Source organism: Urocitellus parryii, chromosome 1 (assembly GCF_045843805.1).
Source record: "Urocitellus parryii isolate mUroPar1 chromosome 1, mUroPar1.hap1, whole genome shotgun sequence".
Lineage (NCBI taxonomy): Eukaryota > Metazoa > Chordata > Mammalia > Rodentia > Sciuridae > Urocitellus > Urocitellus parryii.
Genome location: NC_135531.1, coordinates 258,717,481 through 258,740,642, shown reverse-complemented (window position 1 = coordinate 258,740,642; position 23,162 = coordinate 258,717,481). Strand labels below are relative to the sequence as shown.

Below are 23,162 nucleotides of genomic sequence, written 5' to 3'. Positions count from 1 at the left end.
TCCCTAGTGAGAAATGCTACCAGGCATTCATGGGCGCCACCTAGTGGATAAACTGAAAAAAGCGGTCCTCGGCCAGGAGGAGGAAGAGTCCAGTTTAACCTGTTTGTAGTAAAGAAAAGGAATCACTCTCTGAAATTAAACGATCCCAGACTTTACAAACTCCCTCATATATTTGGCCGCTTCAGATCTGCATACACCTTCCCAACTTTCCTTATATTCACTAGAAACCTAGAGGTGATTCTGGGCACCCCAGCAGCTTTCTCACCTTTTCTTCATGTAGCCATTGCCCTAGACTCTTGGTAGCCAGCCAGTGATTGTACTCATTACTATAATTCAGCACCAGCAAACCAGCAACCTAGAAAGACAGAAATCCTTTTAAAATGGTGACTACAGAACTTTATTCAACTCTTGTGATTCTTCTTGAGGATCACTTTTCATGTTTAAAGAAAAGCTTTACTCTCTCCACCAAATGAGACTTAAAATGTTATAGATATAGAGCAAAAAGGGTTCTCTACACTTTGATTTTTAAATATATAATTGTTTCCTTAATTATCATGCAGGAGAGAAGATTTACTTTGCTTGCCAAATCCAGAAACTCAGCTAGTACACTGTATTCTTTTCCTGTTAGACTCATCAATAATCTAATTCATTTTTACCTGTTTAATGCACATGAAAAATAAAATAATTTTCTTAATCTACATTTAAAGGAGACTGTGACATTTGGGGAAATTGTGATAAATGAGCTAAACTAAATGATAAATCCAAATCATTCCAAAATAGAGTGGTGAAAAAGTGGTAAATTTGGAAAGTAAATTTTTGAATTGTTTATATAATCCATATTCCTAAGATATTACCCCAAATTCCTTCACTAGAAGTTACTAATGCACTTACTTTTAAACTGTCATATATTATTCATCCCTCAAAGGAATAAAATTAGATGAAAAATAAAATAGGTAATAGAGCACTGATTATCAGAGTCCTTTTAAAAGACAATTCTTCATCAATTCATATAGCATAGTTGTTATTTGGACTTTTAACAACATTTTCTCAGATTAAGCTGGTTTTCCAAGGCATTAAAATCTAAAGTGGCCTGAAAAATAAAACTCAAAATAATGTCATTAAAGATTATTCTCATTTATTTAGGAATAAGGTTGAGTACATGAATTTATTTTGTGTAATGTTGACGGAGAAACTTTGCCCATCCTAGATTCTTCAAAATGTCACTACACTGCTTCACATTGAGACTGTTTAAGTAGTCATCAGTGATACTACCTTGATTCCATCAGACTCCAAATATTTGCTAAGTCCCAGTTCATCCCGTGCAGTAGTATCTGGGACTCCACCATTTCCAATAATAGGGTTGGCCATTGTTAGAATCTGTCCCTTGTAGGCAGGGTCCGTTAGGGCTTCAGGGTACCTGGGTAAACATGCAAAAACATTATCAACAACAACAAAAATGTGTATATCTACCAAAATTACAATTTACGTACATACTCTGAATTAGTTAATCTTTAAAAATTTAAGAATGGGAGATTAAAATTCTATAGCCTGTCTCAAGAATTTAGCAAACCTGGGGAAATTTTGTGATAATATCAAATTAGTATATGGTACAATTAATATGAAAAGAAAATCTGTTAAGTACTACCACATATTCTCATATAATTTTATTCCATAAAGTTTTTAAAGTGTTTGAATTCTTGTTAAAAATCATTTATAACATTTTGATTTTAAAACTATCACTGCCCTGTTTAAAGTTTGCAAATAATCTGAAGATTTCCATAGCCTACCAGACATCAGTAAGTCCAAATTGATATTTACTGTTGAGGACTGCCAGTTTCACCAAGATATGAACTGCCAAAAATTGAAAAAAATATATGGATATCTTTTGGGATAGCAAAGACTGTCCCAATCATGTTAGTGAAATTTGCAGGAGTGTGCGTGTTTATTAAAACTCAGTAAACATTAAAAATGAGTTAATAGGTGCTGGGGATATAGCTCAATTGGTAGAGTGCTTGCCTCACATGCACAAGGCCCTGGGTTTGATTCCCAGTACCACGCCAAAAAAGAAAAATAAAGTTAATTTACATGAAAGAAGAACTCAATAACATTGAATTTTTAAAGTATTTTAGTTTTAGAAAGAAATATACAAAGATAGCAGTTTTATCAACTTAGGAAAAATATTCAATCTCACAAAACCTGACCTAAAGCATTCCTGACCTCTGAATTAAAATATTCCATGTAACTATTTTAAAGTACTGATTTAGAACTAGGGATGCAGGAAGCTTATATTTTAAAGTTGGGGGCTAAGAATATACAGATATATTCCTGATATGTTATCTATAAGAAGCATCATGAATAAGAAACATCCTTCCCTTCAACAACAATATTGCAATTGAGTTTCTTCTCTACCCTGTTACATTTTCTCTTTCTGAAGACTGAGTTAAGACAAATCTTTCTTGTGGATTTCTACTGAAAGTGAATTTACGTGCTGAGGGGCACAGAATCGACAACCTTGAAACTAATAAAATTCCGCTCAGGCAGTAGTCAACATAAATTCTTCGATCCCATTCAGACTAACTCCTACCAGAGCTAACTTTGTCAACAGAACCCTCTGTCTTTCAGCTCCGTGATCCCTAGGGTGACTCAAATGTTGTGGTATTAGCCACCATCTGCTAATTTTTTGAATGCCTCTCACCTGTCAGGAACTGATACTTTTTAACCAAGGCTTACACACAATATAAATGTGTTTCTTGAAGATGAAAAACAAAATAAGCCCTTTAATTATCAACCACATTACTGAGTGGGCCATGTCAAGAATGAAAGCTGCATTTCTCAAAGGAAAATAGGATCCGTGGACTAATCTGATAAATGAATGCATTTTTCTACATCACAAAAAAATGTTTAATTAATTTGACTTTTACTTCCCTTTCTGTCTTTCTATAAAAGAACTAACTGACCATTCCCTTTAAATATACACTTACAGTATTCTCTAGTAAATGAATAAATATGGCTTGTTCCAGAGAACTGCAGTGTTGGAAGCAAATTAATCCATCAGGTCCTGTTTGACTTTTGTGATGTGACAAGATTTATTACCCGTAATCTATCACCGAGAAGAAAACTCTAGTGCCCTCCATCATTCTGATCTATATTAAACAGTTGTTTGTTGGCAGGTATATTAACACAGCTAGTAATTAGTGCTGTCGAAAAGCTTAAATAATTGCCTGGTGAAGCAAAACTTTGCAAACAGGTTTCATACACTGTAATTTAATGTTCTCACCAGTGGAAGTATTTTTAAAAAACCATCTAATATTCTTCATTTCACACAGAGAGGCAAGAGTTTTTTAAAAAATGTACATTAATAACATGATGGCTGTTGGGTCAATCAATATCTTCAGTTAACCAAATGCCCCCATGTCTTTATGAGGCTAACTTGAACTTCCCTTAAAAAAATTAATCAAATGTTTCATAGAAGGTCATTTGGTTGAATTTTCTAATGGAAACCTTTTGAAATAGTGTAGTAATTTTTTTTAAGACTCATAATGTTTAAATCCCTGGCTATAAATTACCATCTAATTCAGCCCCTTACTATTTAAATAGGGAAAACAGAATTCAGAATAATTAAGCAATGTTCTCACTATCACATAATCAGTTATCATTAGAACTGAGACAAGAACTTCAAGAACTTCAGCTTCCTAGATAAGCATTTTTGACTAGATAAGCCTAGCCACATGATTTCTGTAGCCAATCTTATCTTCATTGCTATATATCACTTAACAGTTCTTACTTCGTAAGAACTGTTAATTATTTAAAATATTAGAGCTGTGCACCCACTCTATCACTGATTATTTTAAAGCAATTAGTGTATGTGTCAGTTTGTCTTTCTTATTAAAGTGCAAAATGATAAAAATACCCAAGAACTGCCGTATTTCCTTTTACACATGCAAGGTTGAGTTTTCACTAATGGAATGGCACTGGAGTGTGCTATTCCCTGGTCCAGTATTCACCTTCATCAGATCCATACCTTCCCTTCCAGAAGCATATGGTAATTTCACATAACCCATGTCCTCACAACATGTTCTTAGAATTAATTTTCTTCTCTGCCCCCTACCCCTCTCCCAGGTGCCACCAGAGTGTGCATGTGCTCTTACATTTAGAGTAGAAGAGGTATGTGTCTCCCTTCCTTTCAGGGATGGCTACAGTAGGCTATGGGCAAGACACTGTGCGACTACAGGGCAATCTATAGCCTGTTGGTGCAGGGATTTCAATTTACCACTAGGAGGAAGATTGTCCAGTTATTTCTCTACATAGTGGAAGGATAAAGCCTTGAAATGAAGCATCACTCACCCTCCCAGGCCAGTATTAAAAACCACTTCACCAGCAACCGAGGATGGATGGCCAAAGGAGTAACCTTTCATCTTAGTTCCATCTTCCAGGACAATATGTGCTGTCTGTGCCTGAAGAAACAGTGGCATGAATCTTAGCACAATGTTAAATACAAAACACACACACACAAAAAAAAAAAAAAAAAAAACAAAGAAAAAATCCAAAGAAAAATACACAAGCATATTAAATAAATGCACAGTATATTTAATGAAACGATGTTGCCCAGATTTGAAATTTCGCTTCTGTTACTTGTCACTTTTTCTCTTGTCACTGGCAGGTGTTTTGTGTTGCTTGAAAGAGAAACTGAAGCATGTCGATATCTTGCCTATTCTAAGTCCACTTGTAGAGTTGTTGACACGCCAGAAATATTTCAATTTAGCTAGAATGTCATGGCCTATCTTTTCCTCCTTAATATTCCCTAGCTTTGCTCAAGGATAGCTGTAAGGGAAGCCTATGCGTTTGCAAAAACATTGTGAACTGTAGCATACAACTCCTCCTTGCTCTGAGGTTTAGAGCTAGAAGGAATCTTCAAGATTATCTATCACTGTGTTCCATGGAGCTCTTGTGTTTGATGGAGTTGTCCCAAGGGCTGCCCTCTCCACACCAGCTTTATGGTCATGAAGAAGCTGAAGCTTTATCACTCTATTAATACTGATACAAAAGCAAGCACTGTGTAACACTCTAAAAGCATAATGTATTTTGCTTTTTATTAGAGTTAATTATATCCATGTCTGGTTCCCTCTTAAGACTACAGGCATTCTGAATTTGATTAGTTTGCCATATTAATCTTTGAACCAGCTTCTATAAAATTCTTGGCTAAGAAAAAGGAACAATTAGAGAAGCTTATCTAAGAAGCAGACATCATCCACTCCTCATAAATACTCTAAATTCTATTGTTGAAACAATTCAAATCTAACCCTCAATTTCCATAAAATTCAGGGGAGAGAAAAATGTGTTAACACATATCTTAAGAGGCAAAATCTAGACTCTGTAAGAAATGCTATAGGACAAATTAATTGGAACATGGATTTTTAAAAACAAACTATAAAAAAAATCTTTGTAATAATTGAAGAAATTTTAATAATCAATTGCTGTTTGACTACATTGGTATAATCAGTTTTTAAAAAGATTGCAGTAGCAACATGGTTATATTTTTAACAGTCCTTATATTTTTAAAAGATAAATACTGGAATGTTAAAGGATAAATTAATATGATGTCTGAGATTTGCTTTAGATAATCAGGACTTAGGAAATAAATAGGAATATGATGAAACCAGTTTGGCCTTGAGTTAAACTGTTGAATTAAGGCTTATCATTGGGTTATTCTTTCTGTAAGGTAAGTCATTAGAGAACTAGACATACTAATTCTCTATTTCCTGTCCCCTACAGTTTTAGGATTAGTGTCATAGTGACTAATCATTTAGTTTATACTCCCAACACACACACACACACACACACACACACACACACACACACACACATACACACACAAACTTTGGCAGGGACAGGTACTCAAAAATGATTTCTAGATTAGTATGGAAATTATTGTATTTACATCAAAAACTACTGTAGCATTTTCTACTAAAATTGAAAAAATATGTTTAATATGTTCTTCTCAACAGGTAATTTTATTATTTTTCTTATCAGAGGTATGACATGCAGGTTTCAGGTTTACATTTCAGAGAAAACATTAAAAAGCTTTGTATTAAGCACTATAGATATTTATGTGTGAGAGTGTGTCTGTCCATGGGAAAGATCAAATATTTTTGCCCTTTTTTTTGGCTTATCAAATTATCTTTGAAGTAAAGTTTTATATATAGCCTTGGAACCAATGTATGAGATTGAAAGTTTGACACTATCTTTAATTTAGTTATGGTTTGACTTCACAGTCACTACTTGGAATTACTTAGCATAAAGAAAACCACATGATTAAATTAAAAATGAATGACAACATGACATTTTGGGCAGTGATCAGCTTAACACAAAAATCTGAATTCTGCTTCTGTACCCAGAAAGTCAACTTTGCATGTATTCTACATTTTTTGTCAATTACTTTTGTCTAGTTTTAATTAAAGAGAGAGGATAATTATTTAGGAACTAAAAGTGATAATGTCCAGTGTATCTCCAAAGATTACTATAAGCCCTTCTATAGAGATGGATCTCAACAGGGATGTGTTTATTGAAAAAAAACTCCCCCAAGTGACTCTGACACGATTCACTAGATGGAACCCTCTGGTTGTAATGAAAATGCACTGTCAAAAAAGTTTTCTATTGGAAATACTATTTTATGTTCTTAAGGAAGTCATGTGTAACCAACATGCTTTCACAAAATAGAAGTAAGGAAGGATACTTTTTTTTTACATAATATGTAACTCTGATAGAACCTAAGATTTCTTAGTTCACAAAACTGGGGTATAAACTGCAGATTTCAATTATTTTCTACATACTAATTTATTTGCCCTACTCTGAGCCTGACTGCTTAAAATATCACATATAATTTTTTTTTCCTCTATCCTCTTCTCATGCAAGAACATCAAACTGACATCTGGGCTAGACACTATTCAAATATTTTAAAGAAAGTAAAAATTAACATAAACAAATCCAACTCTTGTTAGCCTGTTCCTACAATTCTGTTTGGTATTTTTTCTTCTTCTCTCCAAGGAACTAGTTTTCTACTTTGCTTTTCTTTCTCTAAAGATATATTTGAGGAGACATTTACTACTGCCTGAAATAGTTCCTGAGATTGTGTTCAATATGTCTTTTGCTCCTTTAATTATATTTTTTGTTCTTTTTGGCAGTTTTTATAGATCTTCCAATTCTCTTTCCCACTACGCATTATATTGTTACAAGGCTTCTGTTTATTGCCTACAGTACCCTTTATATTCTTCTTAACTACACTGGCCTCCAATGAGTTTAAAATGATGAGTGCCAATTGACTTATCTATGAATTGATGGAGGACCTCTGAACAAAGAGCTATTATTTGGAATCCCCTCTTCTAGCTAACAGTTCCCCAAATGCTATTTCATTCCAATGCATCCAAAAGAAATCACCTTGTTACCATCATAAGATATTTTAGTAGCCTCAGTCCTAGCAGACAGAGGTGCATAACCTACAAATTGGATAGTAATATTAAGTTCTAATTTAAGTGCCTACTGCCAGAGCACTTTGCCACTTTGAAAGCTGAAAAGTGCAAAGAAAACCTTAATGAAGGGAAATATGCACTGGAATATCAGGAAATGTAACCAAAGGATTATGTGAGTTCTACAAGATAAAGAGCATTATCATAACATGATCCCTATGTATATAATAAACATGTAATGCCAGTAAGATGTTTTAGACATTCAAGCCACAAACATCAGTGAGCTCCATTCATGTGCTAAGGACTTCATTCAGTTCTAGAGACACATGGATGAATGTCCCCAGTCTCCCCATTTAGTTACAGCTAGACAAGTGCATGTATTGTGAAATAGAGGAAGTCTCAAGAAGACTATTGCTTAAGTATCACTGAAATACCTGGAAGTACACAGATAGATAAGTTAGTATCCTTTCCTTTGGGGGATTTTTCTCTTTTTCGACATATGTCATTTATTTATTTTTTTCTACAATTTTCATTGGCATCTATATAATGGTGGAATTTCTTACTACATATTCATACATGCACAGAATATAACAATATAATTTAGCCAATATAATTTGGTCACTCCCCTGAACTTCCCCTCCTTCCTCACCTCCTCACATTCCTCTGTTCTACTGATCTCCCTTTGATTTTTCATGAGATCTGGGGGGGAGGGGGTCTTTAATAAATAATTTTCTTTTTCCACCTATGCTTCAAGTAATAAAAAGTTAAAACTTCAATAAATGCTTGTCAAATTTTGAATTTAAAGTCCAAAATTTAAAGATTTCCTCAATTCTGTGATCAAATGTTGTTTTCTTGGCAAGGTCCACCTTGATTGCTCTATTTAAAATTACAATATGCCATGGGGGAAAATTTTCTAAAAAATTAAATGTAAAAAATAAAATAAAATTATAATATGCTGCCCTAGTCCCCTGTCCCCTTGGTCTGCCCTTTCTTCATTGCTCTTGTTGCTTTCTACCACAACATGCGGTGCCTTACTTATTATCTGTCTTATCCCACCAGAAAGGAAACTTCATGTGGGCAGTGCATTGGGTTTGTTTTGTTCACCTATGAGCCTTCAGCTTACATCAGTTCCCAGAACAAGTAATTAAGCCTCGTTCACACTTCGGTGAAATTACTTTAGAAAGAAAGCCTACTAATTGTTTGGCAGAGTATTGCTAAATGACTAAATAATGAGTTTGGTCAAAAAGGGAAAGTTCCTATAGAGAAAAAATTTATTTAAATAATACTCCAATTAAAAATAGTTCTAGCTCAGCACATAGTGTCTGATATTTAATAATACAGACTATAACAACTAATAAATAGCCACCCACTTGCTTCTAGAATGAACTCTAATTAACAGGAAATTGTGCCATCACCCAAGAGAAAACTCTTGTCATCATTTACTGCTGCCTCCTAATTGCTTTGCTTGCCTCTAGTTTCCCCTGCTCTACCCATCCCAGCCAGTGCACTTAAGGGTTTCTCAAACTTTTATTGTTCTCAAACTCTCTGTTAGCATGTAAGGTCCCTTCATTGGTCCATTCTCTTTAATACCTTAGAATCTTACTCCCTGTGTCCGTTCTTTGTGCCTTCAGTATTTCCTGGTGTCCTGTTTATACTCTGCTTATCCTTGCTAGTGCCCAGCTTACACCCTCAAAGATCACTCAAGTCACAACTAATTGCTGATTATTTTATGCTCCTGCCCCGATCAGGAGCAGTTTGTATGTTAGCTTCTATGTTAATCGCTTAAGGTATTCTTTCCCCCACTAAGTCGTGACTTCTCAAACAAAAAGCCCAAATCCAAATTCAACATTGTGAATAGTGGCTTGTGGTTTACACAATACTGTGGTTACCACACACTCTGTGAATATATAGAAAAACGGGGCACCGTGGGATGTTGGGATATTAGCATGCCAACACTACGGTGCTTCAAAGTAATTCTGTGACGCCTACTGACTTACGGTTATTTTTACTAGCTTTCACCTTTTTCTCTTGAAAGCAAAGATGGATATCCCATATACCTATAGTTTGTGCTAAAGGATAAAAGGAGAATCAGTTGAAGCTGAGCAGCAACTACTAACTGCAAGTACTTTTAGGCATTCCATACTAACCAAGTATCACATAAGTAATGTCTTCAGAAGATTCTAGATGATTCCAACATCATTTTTTCATTATTAATACTAATAATTGACTATTTTATTTAGAAATCAAATCCTCCATCATTAGCAAAAGAAATAAAATTGGATTCCGTATACATACCCCGAATATTCTCTTTTCTCTTTTTACTTTTAACCTAAAATGCTTGACAAATTTTACTACATGTCTACAGTAGTCTACATGTCACTGGTTGTAGACTCAAACTTGCAATTTTACATGTTTATACTAAATTTCCAAATATTTTGTAATAATTGGCCCATTTTCCTCCCTCCCCAACAAAACTGAGGCTGTTGTTTTTATCATTATTGTTGTTGAGATTTATATGTTGTGCTGGTACATCCAATAAATATTTGTATAATTATACACTCAATAAATATTTGTATAATTCATTTTTAAAATAATAATAATATAATGTTCAAATACTTCAAATTTTCTTTAGCAAGAGTCCTCATATAAAGGCACCTCCCTCTTTTAAAAAAAATTGAGTAATACATTTGAATAAAGTAAATCATTACATTTCTTAAATGAGTCTTGTAGAAGTCAATTAACCAGTCCCTGTCCTATTTAGACCCTTTGTCATAACTTTAATGAAAAGCTGTTAAGATATAAACTGGTTTACATGTATAGTTATCTATGTTGACTAAAATCCATATGCTTTTGCACAGAAAATTAAGTTTTTAGATTTGAACAAATTTCCTCTATTCTGGGAAAGGTATGTTATTCCAAATAGAATCAAGATGCTATCTATGTTGGAAAAATAGGAAAGCACATGACATCAACAAGAATTCTGGACTAATCTCCTCCCTAAAACATCCTCCCTAGCTAATAGTTAACAGAAATATACAAGGAACTGCCTCTAAAACAATTAAGGGATTTTCTCATCTAATCCTCACAAAAAAACAATGAAGTAGGTAACATTAAGACCTCCATTTTACACTTGAGCTAACTGAGCCTTAGGGAAACAGAGATCATTCCACTAGTAACTGAAGGAGCAGCAATTCCTGCAGCCAGTCGGTCTAACATATTACCCCTTTTTCCTTTTCTAAGCTTATTTCTATTTCTGCTTTCCAATTTTTTTTAAGTGGAGACAAAAGGCAATTCAATCATGAATTCTAATTTATTTATAAGAACTTTAATTCAAAATTGCCATGGATAAGCCACAAGACCCAGGTCAACTAAGAATTACCTATCTATAAATCTGTTAGCTGTCATAGTGAAATGTCAAATCATTAATTATATTTTATAATCTGAAAAGAGCCCAACAGGTTTGGAGAATTATTCACAATGACTCCAGGCCCTGAGTAATCAAGCACACAAGACTTTTAGGACCAAAGATGCTGAGGCAGGTAAGGAGATGCTCCCTCAGATTCTCCCTTCAGGAAAGACTTGCTGCCTGCTGTCCTGAACCAACGTTTAAATTGTATCTGCAAATAATATTATTATCTCCACCTCTTTAGAATTATGTTTGTCCTCTCTTACCCATATAAATATACCTACAAAACATACTAACAAGCTACAAACAAAAAAAGTTAGGCCAAGGATTATAGCAAATATGACTATCAAGGAAAATGCAGTAAAGCCAGTTTACATTCTAGTTTGTTTCTTTTAGCTTGTATGTATTGTAATCTGGGAGTCAGTGGGATTATAAAATGTGTACTCAAAAATTGGGGTTCCTTGTTACTTTGTTTGAATTTAAAGATTAAAGATTGAAATTAAAGTCTCTATAACCTAGTAATATTAAATGTTACTTTAATCTGCAAAACTTTAGGAGAAATATCCATATGGTTATAGATTTTTCCACTCACAATATTTAGATGGATTAAAACCTAATTTTCCTATGTGTATGTAATTACTCCATTTCTAATCTCCTGCTTTATAACTTTTATTTAATATGCTGTTTCTAAATTAAGCTGAGTTACAGAAATATCCATATAATCACCATTCTTATATTACTTTTAAAATGAACATTCTAAACTGAGTTTAATATTGTTTACTAATGTCTGTAAAACCTGAGGAATCTTTCACAAATTGTAAGAAATTTTTTATGAAAATATACTTTTGCAGATAAGTAGATATTATAACAAACTCTCAATGGTTATTTTTTGGTTTGTCTGCTGAGGCATGTTGTTTCACCAAATAATGAACTATTTTATTTTTAATGATATTATGCAATGTGATACTGACATTTTTCCCAAATATCTTGAGGGTTTTTAATTTTTTTTCAAAATTAAAATTTATTTTAAAATTACGTTTTGGGGTCTATTTTCATTTTCTGGTAAGATAATTGATTAGCTTTATGGGGCCACAAACAAATGACCAGAATTTTGTACTTTAATACTCTCAATTTGAAAGCATGTTTTGAAAGGGTAAATATTGCAAAAACTTTTTTCAGCATAAAAACAATTCAACAGCTACTAATGGGAGTCACAAAACTAAATTCCACCTTTAAAAGGCTTTGAAAATGTGTTCCTTGTGTTATTCTCAACTGATTTGGAGGACTTAGTTTTTGGAAACAAAGTTATAATCTAAATATAATGTATAATTAACCTATAAAAGTTTTTTAATTAGCCTCATGATTATTATTGTTGAATTTTTTCTTTGTATTTACTATTATGTTATTAAAACTCATCTAATTGTTGTTTATTTATTGTTCCACATCCCAGTATCAATCTGGACTAACTTTGAGAATGTTGAACCTTTAAAGGAGTTTTTGTTTGTTTGTTTACTTGGATTCTTTATTTTGAGACACTGGAAACAAGTCAAAATAAGATTTTCCTTGCAGGCTAAAATGATATTAGGCTTTTGTGCACATGGAGCTTAGAGAACTAGATGAGGAAAAAAATGGAAACTAAAGCAGTATGCTCTGTTATAAACACATGGGAATATTTTGGTTGAAGTGGAAGAAGTATGTCAACAATAAACAACATTGTCCTAAAATGTTCTATTTATGTAATCTCTAACAGTCATATAAAAAAGTAGTCTTTACTTATTCTTTATTTAAACAACCTGTTCTCAAAATTCAGCAAAAGAAATGAAAAATGGGATTTATCTTGTACTGAGATGAAATTCAGTATGTAAATAGACTCTTGAGTAGACAAATAAACCCCAGAAGGAGAAACAATTCAGAACACTCTAAAGCCAGGTTAACCTACAACTATGGCTTCAGGTTCCTGAGCATAGTAACAAGAGATCAGATTTAAAAGATCCATCTGATATTTGGGGCCTAATTAAAGTCCTGACCAGATTTTCTAATGTTTATTTCACTCTACCTACAAAAGCAGATCTCCCCATCCTTGTGCTGACAGTGGCACTTACATATCTGCAAAATGGGAAGAACAGCAGCATTTCTTCCCCTGCGTACCAGAATTCACCAGCAAAATGTTCTGGATATAAAGCCATAAGCTAACTCAGCAATAAACTCCATAAAAGATTTTAATATAAAACATTATAGAGATAATAATCCCCTTAAGCTAATAGTGGAAATGGAAATGATTTACTCTGGAAATCAGACCATACTGCTGTTGAGTCATTTATCTATGTTAAATTATTTGCATATCAGAAAAAGTAAAGGCCCCATGTGTTTATTTTCATTTCCACCAAGGCCTCAAGCTACATTACATATTTGATTTCTGGCCTATCTGATGTTTCTTAGCTATTGGTTTGCCTCAGTCCTCAGTCTCTTAAAAAATAAATCTGAAGTAGGCTTTGGAAAGAAGGAAGCCTAAAGCCAGAATTTATTTCAGATAATTATTGTATAGATAATGTGGTAAAAAATTAAAATCATGAAGTGCCTTTTTTGGTCAATTAAATCTTATTTTATATTCCTGACATTATACTATCAAAACATGGATATTTTGAAATTCAGAATGTAACAATTTGTTACATCTTTAAAATGTTTAATGAGACTTCTCTGTAGCTAGAAATGCCTAACATCAGGATTTCTAAGCACTGTAACTGCCATAATTGATTAACCTCACAACACCCAAAGTCATCTTCCTTTGGTTAAACATAAGCCAATATGGGGGCAGGGGCGGGGTGGAATCACAAGGTTAATTTACTTGAATAGTTCTACGCTCTGGACATTTGTAAACTAAATGCACAGATCAATGAGTAATTTTATTTTAGTTATATTTTGCCTCATAAATAAATATAGTATTTATAAAATTTGCTTTGCAAAATTTTTCATGAAGTTTTAGGTCTTTATACAAGCACTTAGTGAGTGCATGCTATGTGGTAAATTGGTCTGAATCTGAGAGGGATCTCCTTAAATATTGTAAGTTAATTCTTACTTTATGGTAATAAATTATATGATCTTATATTTAGCTCTACATCATAGAAGAAACTTATTTAGTAAAATTCTATAATGAGGCAGCAACATCATTGATTCATTTATGAGAACTTTACATTAGCCAACCATCCTACAAAATTTAGAAAATCTATGTGTGACATTTAACAAGTTGTAAAAAAGAAAAAGAAGAGTGTAGCCTTGAAAATATTTCCATGAGTTGAATTCATTTAGAGCACATGGGGAAAAAATCAAGTGTAAATTAACGATCTAATACCTAGTTCCGAAATAAATCTGAACTAGACTGGGAAGTCTATTCAAGTTTGACCCTGGAGCCTTCTTCAGAGCTCAGCCACTGTAAAGACCCTGAAAAATATGAGTCATGTCATAGATGGTCAGTCTTGGATAGCAAACTCCTGCTGAAGCATGGAAGTGAGCTCTGGCATGACCATCACTTAAGAGCTAATGAAAACTCTACTGCACCCCTCACCTTTGGAACAAGTCAGAAATATGGAGAAAGTCTAATGGAGATCTAAGGGCACAGTAATGCTCTGCATATTCATAGCAGTAAGACCTAATCTCACCCCTAGATCATTGGAAAGTCTGCCCATACATAAGCAAATCAGGACTCCAGAGGGACCAGGGAAACAGGTCTCAACTAGGCTAGACCTTAGGCAGTTCCCATAGGGTATCCTTAGCTTTAGACCCAGGCTAGAATTAGGTAGGGCAAGGCTAGTGATGCCTAGGGCACAAGACTGCAAGAGACACACCCTGACTCAACCAGAGAAAGCTTCCTTAAACTTTGCACCATAGGTGTCTGGCTCACTTCTCTCTAATGTATGCAATTTGTTCTATAACTTTTTCAAAGGTTTTTATGTCAAAAAGCTCAACATATCAAGGCATGTTGATGGCAAACAAATGAATCAATATGTTAAAAAGGGAAAGATAAAACATGGAGAACATACACAAAAATATTTAAGAGGCCACTATCCAACTAGAAAATTAATGCACACTAAAAGTAAGTAAAGTTGTCCATCATACAGACTAATGATGCAATTGCTCATTTAGGACTGGAACATAATTTATCACTGACAACTTCAGATTGCCACAGATAAAATCCAGCCCTAAAATGTGTCCATATGTAATAAAGTCTAATAAAATCCTTAGTCTTAAAAGTATGTGATAACTTTTCTCCTTCACCTACCCCTACCTCTAATATGTACAAAGATACTCCAATATTATAATGAATGCTATTTCCTATGAATGACTATTAAAATGACTACAATGTAACTAATCGTAATTGTAGGAGTTTTGTAGTTGCCAATTTCTAATCAAATGACAATAGACCTCCAATTTAAGCTAAATAGACACTTCTATGTTGGAATCAGAATATAAAATCTTACAAAATGAAAGTCTCTCAAAGGGAATAATAACTCTTGGGGCTCATTCACATCAAAGTATCAGAGAGGACAGTTGGACCATTAGGTTCCTGGCTTAATTGTAACACAGGTCATCGTTTCTAAAAATGAGTGGATTAACATTAAAGCCAGTACTTACTGAATCCTTTTCTATTCATAGGGAATGTAACCTTTTCCATTTAATACTTTTGATTTCCAAATTCATTTGCAAGTAAAAATAAAACTACTTAATCTTGGTGACTTTCCAAGACTTGTGAACTCAGAATTTCTAAGAAATCAGAGACTGTAATCTTATTGTCAACTTATTTTACCTATTATTCTTCATATAAACTTCCATGATAGAGGAGTCTTTCATGGTTATTTACTAAATAATGAATGAATGAATGAATGAATGACTATGAATGAATGAAATAAGATATTCTGGTGTATGTCCCACCTTTTGGAAGTGAATATTCTATACTGAAGTTTTCTTTCTTTCTTTTTAGATTATTTGCTTTATGGTCCTTGAGTTTGATCCATTATAAGAAATATCTTCTTAGAAATATTTTTAATATTGAAGCAAAGGTGAAAGAATCATTGTTATATGTGAGAATTCTCACCAGATATCTTATCATTATAATAATTTGTGGTACATAAAAAACAGGAGGACACTGTTCCAACCTTCTGCTAGGTCTTTCTGCTAAAATGGTTAGAACAGAAAAATTTTAAAGTATCCCCTTTTTGTTTTAAGGGGTTTTTTATAGGTCTTAAGCATTAATCATGTAATGATGACCACACAATTCTTTGAGTAAATCAAAAATTGTTTCCACACTACAGATGACAAAATTTAGGTTCCGAGAATACACGAATGACCAAGGTCAGAGCACCAGGAAATATGTAGCAGAGGTTAGAATCCAGATCTTTTTATTCCTCATCCACAGTATTTTCACAACCTTGTTACAACTGGCTGAATGTAAAAATAAATGCTGAACATTTTCAACACTAGTAGAAAAAGATTATAGTCTCTAAAACTTCATATTTTATGGTTGTTGCTCACTTTTACTTTGGATAACAAGTTCCTTTAAAATATAGAACACCTTTAAACTCTTTCCTCTTCCCTGTAAGTGAAATATGACTGCATCTGTTGGACAGGCACGTTCTATAAATATTAGCCACAAGCAAATAGGCTAGAAAGCACCACAAAAAATACCCGTGCGTCAGTGCTGTCGTCAAATCCATCCTTTCCCTCTGTAGCCAAAGGAAGAGGAAGAGTGACCTCCAAGGACACTGAAAAAGCAACCCCACATACAGGGCAACTCTGACAGATCTGACCACAGGGTGTCTTTCACAATCCATTTACTAACTGTAACTAGCTACCAGGCTACTAACCTTTAGAAACTCTTCTCACTACTCTCCACTGACCATTGTGCAACTACATCCTAACAATTTTAACTATCATTCAGATACAATGCCCATAAATTTGAACATATCCTTCTTAAAGAGTTGAGTTTTTCAAGGGGAAGAACTGGGGGTAAAGTAGGTGGAGGATTATTTCAAAATAAGCAAAAATAACTCAGGTCCTCTTGGACTGCCTGTGGAATTTTAATTCACTATCATGAAGTTCAAGAACTTCTATTTTTCATGGCTGGCACTTTTCCAAAACTCCGGCCAGTAATGACTGAGTGTGAGTAATAGCTTTTACACCATGAAATGATGGCTTATTCCACCAACAAAGTTGTCCTTCTTAGCGTGCACTAAGGCAAACCCTTAAAACAGATCTGCAAGCTAGAAGAACTGTTTTCCCAGTGGTCCATCCACATAATTAGATCATTCTGCTGTGCTTGGGGTTGGAGTGGTTGTTGTATAGAACATTTATGGTGATCTTCAGGAATGGCTTCTAAACTCGGCTACATCTACTATTTTAAGTGGTCACTTCTCTTCCTTTCTTCCTTCCTTTCTTTCTTTCTTTAATGTTTTATTAGTTGTCAATGGACTTTATTTATTTATTTATTTATATGCAGTGCTGAGAATTAAACCCAGTGCCTCACACATACTAGGCAAGTGTACTGCCACTAAGCCACAACCCCAGCCCCTGGTCATTTCATTTCTGTTTCTTATGTCTGACAGAGACACACCTGTCCTTACCTACCTGCTTCTGTGACAAGAAAAATATATTCTATGTGACCTGGCTTTGAATTCTTAAAAGATAACCTATAACCATAAGAGATAATATTTTCATTACTATTTATTGAGTTGACAGGTAAGCACCCCTAAGATATTACTAGTACTCAGCTAAAGCCATATATTCACCATCATAGTTTTTATATAGTTACTTTATCTTAGAAGATAGTTTAGGATATTCTCCTTTCTGGCTCTCCAGTTATAATTCAAGAAAATGGGTTTCCTTGGTTTAAAATGGTAGTTTCTTATCCTCCTGTTAGAATTTTCTCAACGAGGAAGGCTGAAGTTGTTAAGATACCACTAATGCTACCTTACCCATCCTCTCTGCGGAAGGGGATCTAGTCTCCCTCCCCTACCCACTTCTCTCTCCCTCATTCTCTAGCCTACCATCTCTTCCTTTGCTGTGTCCCCCTGTCCCCCTGTCCCTCTCTCCCTCTCTCTTCTTCCCCTTTATTGGCATTCCTTTCCCACATATATCCCTGGACAAAACCTATGACATTGCTTGGCCCTGCAGTTGTCTAAGTAAAACACACTGGGTCCTAATTTGAGAAACCTAAGCAGTAGAAGCTGTGGAAGCACCTGGAAAGTTTTTAGTCAACCTAGTGAACACATAAAATATAAGCAGAACACTCAAAACTATTCTAACCAATCTTGACAACAATATATATGTGAATTTTTTTCTCCTACTTCACATTTTACAGCTCTTAAAAGAAACAGTACATTTAAAGCTACTGTAATTACTTCAACTTTATATTATGTAAAGATGATTTTCTTTGGCAAGGTGCCAATGGAGTAATTTCAGACTCCTCTGGCAACAAATGTCTTCATAAAATTATAGGAAAGGGAAGAGGTCCCTACAGAATTCCTAATCCTGTGGTGAGGAGGGGGCAATGCAATGTTCCTTTCCTAGATTTAGCCCTCAGTCATAGATACACTTGCAGAATATGAATTATCAGCTGCTGTTTGCCTTAGCATCTTTATGTACAAAGTGAAAACAATAAATCTGACCTTCTATAAGAAGGGCTATGAGGAAAAAGAGAATGCTAAAGGCATATCTACATGATGACCTGAAAATACCCAAATTATATAGATATTTTACTTCTAAATTTAAAAAAATATATATATTTCAAAAGGGAAAACTTCCCAATGAGCCATTACAGAATAGGGGCTTAACCCACTATGTACTGTGCATGGCTCACACACATAAAAAATGACTCCATTTTTTTTTTTTAGACCCAAACCCAGCAATGAAATCTAGGTACAGACAGAACTATAAAAGCTTTTTTAAATAATTGTTTTTTTTAACTCTATGTGCATATATGATTACATGACCACTGTAATTCTACATCAGAAGAATGAGAAGTTCTACTCCATCTATCTATGATGTGTCAAAATGCATTCTACTATCATGTAAAACTAGAATGAATTTTTTAAAAAAGAGTATCAAAATTTTAAAATATTTATTTATTTTCTAGCAGTCCACTTACATTTTACACTTTCCAGGAATTGAGACCATTTTTTATTTGGGGTAACAATTATTGTAATATTACTCAGAGAAGATAAAAATGAGCATTTGCTAAATCAATAGATTCCACAGTAAAACAAATAGAAAAAAAAATAGCACTTTGGAACAAGTTCAAATCTGTAGTCACCTTGTGAGAAGCACCTCTGCTTTGGTCCTAAACTGTGCCCCAGACAATGATATCAGAAACAAGGAATGTGGAATTACCTTGACAGAAAGGAGCCTGATACCAGGTCTGGAAAACTTCCATTGTTGCTGGGCAGTCACACTGGTAAAGCCAAAGCCATTCTTCAGGGTCCTCACCACTTTGCAAGCTGTCAAAATCCTCGTCATTTTGAAGCTGAATTGTGACTAAAATTCAATGAAATCACGTATATTTATGAGATTTTAGTTATAAGATTTTCTTAATTGAAATGAAAAAAAGCTGGGGGGATGGTGCAGACAGGGCTCAAGGCTGACTGCACAGCGATATCCGAGTTTCCATTCATTCTGCCATTAAATGTCTTTAGCCACAGCTCCTCCTTCTCCTAACTCCTCCTCCCAGGTGATGTCCAGAGATGTTCCATGGACATGTAATACAAATTGCAACACATCAAATACTACCTTCTCCTGCTGAAATAATGCTAGAGATGTAGAAAGCCAATCATCCATCAAAGGAATTGCTTATGCAGCTGAATAGAATGACCTAGGCACAGTGGACAAACCTTAGGAATATCACTTACGCTAAAGAGCAGCAACTCTCCAGTGATGCTAAAGATCAAAGGCTTTTACTTGTGTTACATGTGGTGCATAATTTACCTCAAAATAAACTTTGGAGTCCCCCCCCCCAAAAAAAAAAAACACTTGAGTCCTCACCATTTTCTGCATGGAAAAAGGTAATGAGAACCATAAATGGTGAAAAAAATTATCAGAATAAACTTTTCTCCACAAAGTAAACCCATCTTCATTGTTTTGTAGGTTAGTAGAGTGGAATATTATATTCTTACTATTGGTTTCTTCTGGGTTCCAAGTTTCAAAGCTATCATGTGGGACCATGTCTTAAAGGATGCAAATGCTTCAAGAAGATGGAATGGGAAAAGAGACCAGAAGGAATAGCATGAGCAATAGCATGGAGGCATGGAATCATGGTCCTTTAAAAACTAAGCCTGGTGAAACCTAGATCCTGGGTACAGGATAGGAAAATGAGTGAGCACCATGTCACAGATGACTCTGGGCTCCATGCCCATAAATAGTGTTCCTGGTAGTCCAGGAAGTGATGTGAACAAGAAGTAAAGGTGAAATCTCTATTAAAGAAATATCATAGAAAATTAATTAGAATAGGCTGAAACTGGCAAAAGAAAAACCCCCAACTTAGAGAACTGAGAACAGAACGAGTGCTGTTGGTTTAGTCTATTTTAGCTTATTCTTCAATCTCATCTCTGGTCTTTTAAAAGTTATATACACATAAATATCTATATCTGTATGTGTAGTGGGGGGAGGCCAAGATTGTCTTTCTTAACTAGAAAAATTACATGCAGTCCTATAGAAAGTGTTTAAAAACAAATAAAATAAATCAAAATGTGTTATGGTTCCATTCCCCAAAGCCACCCATGCAGTGGACATTGAAGTATATTTCCTCTCTTTTCCCTTAAGTTTTAACTAACTATGAAAGTTAAAGTGCTGAGGAATCCAGAGCTTGACCATGAGAAAGACTTAATGCAAGCCACAGCTGTTGACAAAAGTATGATGAACTGAGTATGGTTTTCCAGAGAGATTTTAACAACTGTGGGGTCAAAATCCTGCAACTCTTAAACCCAGAGAGAAATATAGGTGTCAGAGTTGTAGTGAGCTTTCATTTTTATCAGTAAAAGTTTCATTTCATGTTTCCAGTCACCAGAATAATGGGAAAAGGAACAGAAGATTTGGAAAATTTGGAAAATTCTGGATTAGAGAAGGAAAATCTGTTTATTGTGATTCTACTATTGTCATGGAGATTTGAAAGCCTCATAAAGTAGTGGGTAGTTTCAGGATCATGTGTTTAGACAGACTGAAATCTACAACCCAACTGCAAAATAAATCTCACCTGAGTGAGGGAGCTTACCTTAGGATAAATCAAAGGGGCAGGGCTCTAAAAGTTGATTGATAGAGAATATTAAAATTAATATTTAAAATTTAGAAATATTATGCTTTAATACAAGATGCTTTTCAAAGCATTTTAAAGAGTGCCTTTCAGTTTGGAATGATTTTGTTTCTCTGATCACACATCCACAATCCTCTCCTCCCATAACTACACACACACACACAGCCACACAGGGGGGCCCAGGGAATCCACATAACAAAATGCCTTCTTTGTGAGTCAGGTAATTAAGGATCTCCTAAACATAAACCACTCACTCAGAAATGCAAATTATTTTGTATGGATTTAGTCCTATTTTCTATTGATACATTGACCTTATTGTCACTCTTTCCAGCTCTGGGCTATTTTCCTCTGTACAATCCCATGTAGGAAATTAAAAACTAAGCACTTCGCAAATTTGATGGAGTGAGAAACATCCTAGTACCTTTTTATTCAATGCTGACTAAGTATTTTATTTCTTCCATAAATTGGAAATGTCTTGATGTGTATGTATGCGTGTGGAAAATGCCTCTCTCTCCCCACCTCTCTATTTCTCTCTCTCCCTCCTTCTCCTCCTCCCCCTCCTTTTCTTTCTCTCTAACTATTGTGACTATTTCAATAAAGGTTTTAAAAGAACTTGTAAATGACATACCTACTTTTTCAATGTAATACTACCTCATATATCTATATGTCTAACTATGTCATTCAAGCTGCATGCACATGTGTTTGTGTGTGTGTGTGTAGAGAGAGAGAGAGAATTTTTTAACTAATACAATTACTTATGATTTCTTCAAAGGAATAGAATCATTCAGTATTTCAAATCCCTCAGAGCACTTAATATTTTAAATTTTACACAATTGAGATAACTGGTATAAAAATAGTGATGTATCAAGTACTAAGTTATTTTCATTGCAGATTATAAGAAATTTTTAAAAACAGACAATAGGCCACCCTGCCAAACATAACCTCTGTTAATATTTTAGGGTATTTTTCCTAATATTTATGTCTATGGATAGGTCACAGTTTTAAAAACTGTAATAAACTTGCATTATGCTATTATGAAGTAATGTTATATTAAAAGTATGTTTAATGTTGTTACAAAGTTCTTTTAAAACCTTAGTTGAAATAACAGCAAAAAATTCTGTTTTGTTGCTTCTATTGCTGCTGAAATCATATCAGTACTGCCATTTTTATCAATATTGGCAGTATTTCTTTCCAGAAAGAACAACCTATCTACAAATTGCAATACCTGAGTGTCCCTTTCAATATATATTCAGCAACATTAAGTACCATCTTTTATTTTATTTGCTCCACTGAAGCAGGGCGTGTTTTGCCTTCTTTTAAATTTAGTTTCTTGGTGAAGTTGAACACATCTATATGCTTTTAATTAGTGCTATTCTTCTTTTGCCAACTGCTGTTTTCATCTTTTTTTCCCTCCATCAATCCATTTATGTTAATGATCATAAAAATTCTCTTTAAGGGAAACATAAAGCAACACTGATTACCAGCCTGTATATGTACTAATTTTGAGTATCTTCTTCATTTGGATAGTTCAATATCAAAGATAAGGGAAGGCTTGCTGATTGGGAAAATTGAGAACAGCTCATTCTAGAGAAGAAAGACCTCAGGTTCTGGAATGAAGAGAAAATAATAGTGTTAGTAATTTTTTTCTTTAAAGGTAAGGAAACTGCCAACTGCCATCCTGGAGTGTGCTAGATAATGAATCAGAAACAACTCTAAGAGCATCTATCAAAAAGTCTTTAATCAGCAAGTTTGCAGAGGTGTTTCTGGAAAAATGACAGAATGAGTAAATGGATTCCTATATCCTGAATTCCTGCCTGATTGGCAATGATTATTTAAATGGGAACAAACAAAATTATGTCAGAAGAACATAAGAGGGAGAAATAAAAATGCTTAAGAATCAGTAGAGGGAGCTGCCAAACAACGATTCTTAAAAGACGATTTTAAGAGATAAATTTAAAACAAGAAGCAAGGTATTATAGGAAAATAAATTCAGAAGGAAAGG

The 23,162-nt window shown here is 34.3% G+C and overlaps 1 protein-coding gene across 1 annotated transcript in view; it reads right to left on the bottom strand.

The window, feature by feature from the left end:
- Cps1 (carbamoyl-phosphate synthase 1) overlaps nt 1-19,496 on the bottom strand; it is a 115,710-nt gene extending 96,214 nt beyond the window's left edge. The window contains exons 1-4 of the mRNA XM_026403348.2: nt 19,249-19,496; nt 4,345-4,454; nt 1,273-1,417; nt 266-355 (exon numbers count right to left, since the gene is read on the bottom strand). Of these exons, the coding sequence (XP_026259133.1) occupies nt 266-355; nt 1,273-1,417; nt 4,345-4,454; nt 19,249-19,374 (471 nt within the window). The 5' untranslated portion in view covers nt 19,375-19,496. The remainder of the gene's footprint in view (nt 1-265; nt 356-1,272; nt 1,418-4,344; nt 4,455-19,248) is intronic.
- Between the last annotated feature and the right edge of the window lie 3,666 nt (nt 19,497-23,162).